Source organism: Tinamus guttatus, unplaced genomic scaffold, assembly GCF_059628265.1.
Source record: "Tinamus guttatus ecotype Peru unplaced genomic scaffold, ASM5962826v1 Tinamus_guttatus_pri_ptg000752l, whole genome shotgun sequence".
NCBI classification, from domain to species: Eukaryota; Metazoa; Chordata; class Aves; order Tinamiformes; family Tinamidae; genus Tinamus; species Tinamus guttatus.
In genome coordinates, this window is record NW_028289286.1 from 77,502 (window position 1) to 82,982 (window position 5,481).

At 58.7% G+C, this 5,481-nt stretch overlaps 1 protein-coding gene across 1 annotated transcript; it reads right to left on the reverse strand.

Annotated features, from left to right (window-relative positions):
• Positions 1-323: 323 nt before the first annotated feature.
• On the reverse strand, positions 324-1,661 carry LOC104577273 (C-C motif chemokine 21-like). Its single transcript, XM_088537385.1, has 3 exons — positions 1,576-1,661; positions 579-699; positions 324-474 (listed from the first exon to the last, which is right to left on the reverse strand). Exons 1-3 carry the CDS (start codon positions 1,640-1,642, stop codon positions 330-332), a joined length of 333 nt encoding a protein of 110 aa, XP_088393511.1. The 5' UTR covers positions 1,643-1,661; the 3' UTR covers positions 324-329.
• Between the last annotated feature and the right edge of the window lie 3,820 nt (positions 1,662-5,481).

Below are 5,481 nucleotides of genomic sequence, written 5' to 3' on the forward strand. Positions count from 1 at the left end.
TGGTGTCGGATGCCTCCCCGCAATGGGGCTCAACTCCTGGAGCCCCACGGCCAGGGGTGTCCCAGGGCCGGCTCTCATGCCCTGCGGGGAGCGATGCTCTCAGGGTGTCCATGTCCAGGTGGTGGTCGGAGAGGAAGGCGTCCATCCTAGCAGGGGGAAGATGGGGACACTTCAGAGGGAGCCGTGTCCCAATGGCTCCCATGCTCCGAACAATGCTCTGGGCCCTTTCCCGGCTGGACCAGGTGCCTCCCTCCCTCCCATGAGGACCACGGGCATGGGGGCAGCATCCTCATGCCCCTGCTCATCCCACCCACCTCTGTGGGGCCGACCTAGGGTTGCTGCCCCTTCTTCCGCAAGGCTTTTCTGCATGGCACCGCGGGCTGCGCGTTCTTCTTGTCCAACTTCTTCATCACCTTCTGGGCGGCAGGGTTGGCCGGGGAGGCGCAGAGCTTCTTGCCCTTCCTTGTGGTGAACCTGGCCGGGGAAGAGGAGAGGTTTGCAGCACAGCCGCTCTGGAGGCTGCAGATCGGGAGCACGGAACGTCTCCGAAGGGGATCCCAGCTGGCCGGGGTACTCACACGACAGCATGCAGCAGGCAGCCCGACTCGGGTCCCTGCATGCTGTAGGACCTCACCAGGCTCAGCGGGATGTTCCTCTGGCTCATCTTCAGGCAGCAGTCAGAGGCTTGGCTGCTGATGCCTGGGGGACAAGGTGGGCTGTTGGAGCTGGCCTGGGACAAGTCTCCAGGACCACAGCACAGCCAGGCCAGCAGTGAGGGAACCACAGCAGGGCTTGAGGGAAGCCCCTGTTAGGAGTGACCCCCTTGGCGATGGGGATGAGCATCCATGGGCTCAGAGCTCTGCCATTCGGGAAAAGCAAGTGGTGCCATGGGCCACAGAGTGGCTGGGGAGATGCTGGGATGATGGTAGCCCTCAGCCCCTACTCCCTGTTGCGGGATGGACACAGCCCCAGGGAGATGTGACACCAATTTTATCCCTGCTCTGCTGGCAGAGAAACCGAGACAGAGACGAGCTGCTTGCAAAGGGGCTGAAAATGATTCTTCTATCCCCACTGCTCTGCTCCGGGTGCCCCTGCCACCCACTGCCACCCACTGCCACCACTGCCCTGCCAGCCACAACCGCTGCTTCTCCCCAGCCTGATTTAAGCAGGAGGGTCCTTGGGGAAGAGCTAATCTGGTACAGCTGCCAGCTGGCCACGCACACATGGCCCTGACCATGGAAGCGCTGCGAGCGTAATGCGCCAGCTTCATCCACGTGCATGGACACACGCACCCCCTGCACGTGAGAGCAGCACGAGCAGGACGAGCGAGCGCTGCCGTCCAGCTGTGCGCACACATGGCTGCGCTGCCAGCACTATGTGCACACTGTGCACCGCAGCCGTGCAGACGGACACATGCAAAGGAACGCACTGTAATCGCTGCACACACACTGCAGACATTTGCATGCACAAACCCACTGCAAAGCCCCCTGCTGTCCGCTCACGCAGGGCTCAGCACCCTGCACGGCCCCCCTGGAGCACCCCAAGTTTGCAGTCGGGGGGTTTGCACTCCCTCACCTCGAGCTGGGTGGACGAGGAGGGCAGCAGCCAGCAGGAGCAGCAGCAGGAGGAGGCGGAGAGCCATCGTGAGCGGCCGGCAGGTCGGGTGCTGAGCTCTGCAAGGCGCGGGAGCAAGATGCACACTGCTGCCTTGTGCCTCGGACGCTCCTATTTATCCCTGGATGCTTTGCTTTCATTTTCGGCCACCGTGGCACGCAGCCCAATGGTCAGACAGGGGGCTGGGCGGCGGAGGGGAGGGAGGGGGAAGGGTTCCTGTAAGTAGCGAGCCCCCCTTTGCAGATGTGTCCTATCTTGTTCCCAGCTGCCCTCCACCATGCCAGGCTGGGGACACACTGGAGATGCGGCTCCCGTCCCATCTCGAGGTTGTGGGCTCTCGTTTCCTGCCCGCTCCCACAACCTGCTACTACCTGCTCCAGGCAGGTGGGGTGTCGCTGCTCGCTGGCTTGCTCCCCAGGGGCACAAACTGGCAGGCAGCCAAGCAATTTGGGAAAACAAGAAGTGGACCTGCTCCGCTTGCCCCCAGAAATGCTTCTCGGCAGCACCCTGGCCATTCCCCAGCCAGGCTGCCCAGTCCCGATGGGCGAGACGTGGCTGAGAGTGACCCCAGTGCCAATGCTCTACCCCCATCCATGTCCTCCTGTCTCAGGGCTGGGCCCACACAGAGGGGCCAGGCTGCAACTAGGGCTGCAGAGAGGGCATAGCCCCCTCCCAGCTCTGCAAGTGCTAAAATAAAGCAAGTGTCTGCAATGATATTAAAATGATGGGAGCTGTGAATGCGGTGCAGGCACCTGGACCATCTGGAGGGAGGGGCTGGCGGACACCTCCTAAATTTTAGTGCAGACAAACGTCAAAGTGCCATGCCAGGAATGGAGTGACACCATGCAACAGGGCAGGCAGGGGACAGATGGCCAGCAAGCAGCTGTGCAGGGTGGATCTGGGCTCCAGGGGAACAGAACAGGAGCCTGCAGTGTGTCCTTGTGGCCAGGGAGGCCAAGGCAGCAGGCAGAAAGGCTGCCACAAGGCCATCCTTGGAGATGGCCAAGCCCTGGGCAACCTGGTGTAACTCTGGTCCTGCTCCAAACAGTGGCTGCACCAGAGACCTCCTTATTTTCTCAGAATCACTGGATCACAGGTTAGTACAGGTTGGAAGGGGCCAAGGATGAAGTTTTAACAAGCTCTCTGGGCAACCTGTTCCAACTTTTAAAATGTTCTGGTGTTGATTTTATTTTCCACAATATTTAATTGCATTGGGGTTGGCAAATTCCCCGTGCCATTGCCTTTTGTCCTCTTGTCAGGCACCTCCAAAGCGAGGAAGCCTATCTTCCCTCCAACCCCATCAGGCCACTGCTGTCCTTTCGCTGTCCCTTCTCCAGGCTGCCCAGCCCCACAGATGCCCAGGGATGCTGGCCCCACTGGCCTGTGCCATGGGGTGAGCAGGTGAGTGTTTGGTTGCCCCTTTGCCCTTCCAGCAAGGGAAGAGCTCCTGGGCATGGGAGATCCCGGCACGGCTAAGAGGAGCTGCTGACTGTGCTGTGGCTCCTCGGACACGACCTCAGCACTGGGGAGCTGCTGGTGCAACACCGGAACTTTCTACCAGTTCTTGATAAGGACCCTCATAAACAGTTTGCAAAGGCAATGAGTAACCCAGGAAGAGAACAAAGACCCACTTGTTTTAATAAGCAGAGAAGCAACAGGATGCCCAGGTTTTCACCTGTCTTGGTAGGGGAGGGGGGCAGTGCTGGAGCTATGAGAGGGTAACCATTAACAGCCTCACATCCCACCTTCCCAGCAGATTGATTGGCTTTGCTGGCTTCCTTGACGCACCCAGCGCAGGCTGCTCCCACAGGGACTGCTCCTCCGTGCGCCTAGCAAATGTTGTCGAGATGCTGCCTGGCGAATGGAAGAAATTCAGGAGGCAGCATCAGTTGAGGCACTGGGTTTGCTGGCCTGGCGGGGCAGAAGGAGAAGCCAGCAGAGATGCCCTATCTACCAGAGGGCCAAGGCCAGTCCAGCCTGGTCCTGGAGGAGGCCGGGAATGCTACAAGCAACCCTGCCATTCCAGCATGAAGCCCAGCCACCCTCCTTGCCTGTCCCAGCCCTGGCCGTAGCAGCAGGCGCATGGAAAGTCCCTGGCTTTCTGCATGTTTTCAAGACACCAAAGCAGCATCCTCTGGATGGAGGCCAGTCCCAAATATGGTCCAAGCTGCTGAGGAGGGTTAGAGCATGTGTCACCTTTGCAGGCATCCGTCCTTGGCACTTCCCCTGCGTGAGATTTGTGTCCCAATGAAACAGCCTGGCTGAGTAGACTCTCATCCCAGGCCCTCCGTAGCCTGGCATGGGGCTGCAAGAGGGCACATAGGGGATAGGGGAGGGAGGCAGGAAGCAAATGGGTCCGATCTCAGATAAAACATCAGGGCAAGTGTTTTGGAGAAGGACCAGGAGGGCATTCAATCCAGGAAAGAAGCAAGGAGCTTTGGGCAATAAGAAGGGCACGAGCAACCTTGCTTGCAGGGGGAGGTCACAAGGCAGACCTAACTTTTGGGATACAGAAGAGCTGCTGGGCAGGAGAGGAGGAAGCAAGTCCTAGTGTTCCTAATGCCAGCGGCCTCCAGCAATTCTGCTCGAGAGGCACAATTTCTTGCACACATTTGCATCAAGCCATTGCATCAACCCATTTCTCACCAGCTTGGGCTCCTGCATGCACCAGCCTCTGTCCAAAGCCTGGGGATGCAGAGTAGAGATTAGCACAGCCCTGGGACACAGGAGGGGATGCAGCCAGTCAGGGCATCCCTCTGCTGTGTCCATGGGGAAACTGTGGCCCCAGGGCCTGTGTCAGACATCCATGCACAGCTCCATGCACCAAACGAGTCGCATGCAATGCTGCCACCACCTACTCCTGTGCTCTGGCAGCCTGGATCCAGCTCTTAGTGCATCCTTGTGGTGGAGGGGCCTCCAGGTTGCAGGAAGAGGGAAGGCGTCATAGACAGACATGATGGTGTCCCCACACACTGTGTGCAAAATCATGGGGACTACAGCAAAGATCACCAAACCAGCCTTGCTTGTGAAACTTTCCCAGGCAGCAAAGCCAACATGGGAACCAGCATGGACTCACTCAAGCCTCCATCCCAAACTCTTCCAGCTTCACACCCCACACCAGAGCTGGGAGGTTGCCCTGGATTTACCTTCCAGACTCCCAGTGTCCCACTTTCCCGGCACCCCATCTCTTAATGCCAGCAGACCCTTTTCTCCTGAACTCTCAGCCCTCTGCTCCCATTCAACACCATGAAAGCCCCCAGGTCTGATGTGCATCTGCCCAGTGCTAACCAGACTACAGGGTCTGCTCCTTGGGCAGCTCAGGACAAGGGGTCCAAGCCCTGCTTTGAAGCAGAGACTCTTAGGGACAGGGTTGAGGGCATCCAGAGGAGACCACTGGGGGAGCTGGGAATTTCCAAATCCTTCTGGATGCTGCATCCAAGTTAAAGTCACTGTTAACAAGAACAGGGTCGCTCAGCTCCATTCAACTCATTGACCAGCAGGATCCTTCCTGCAGACTTTCCCAGGAGCCAGCATAAGAGGTACTTTGCAAAGTCCAGCATGGAAAGCCCCCGTGGCTGGGAAGGGGAGTGGGCTGCCTGCCAGGCACACAGTATAGAAATGTCCTATGGCACAGTGGCCCTCAGGAACTGGGAAAGAATTGCTGGAAGCCAGTGGCACACGAACTGTCAGCTTCCCCGCTGGCTGCCTCTGCATTCCCAGCAATCAGCAGAGCTGATGGGAAGAGTGGGCTGAGCACAACATGCTGGGAAGAGCCAGGAGGCCGGCTGCCCGGGAGTCCCCTCCTTGCGCACAGGATCAGGATCACTTTGAGACACAACCTTTGGCAGGGAGAAGTTTCCCTTCTCC

What these genes read in the sequence shown, in the direction of transcription:
- LOC104577273 (XM_088537385.1), bottom strand. Translation starts at nt 1,642, where the DNA reads ATGGCTCTCCGCCTCCTCCTGCTGCTGCTCCTGCTGGCTGCTGCCCTC. An exon ending in CCTCGTCCACCCAGCTCGAG is followed by an intron (nt 700 to 1,575) that starts GTGAGGGAGTGC and finishes CTTGTCCCCCAG; the next exon opens with GCATCAGCAGCCAAGCCTCT. An exon ending in TGCCTGCTGCATGCTGTCGT is followed by an intron (nt 475 to 578) that starts GTGAGTACCCCG and finishes TTCCCCGGCCAG; the next exon opens with GTTCACCACAAGGAAGGGCA.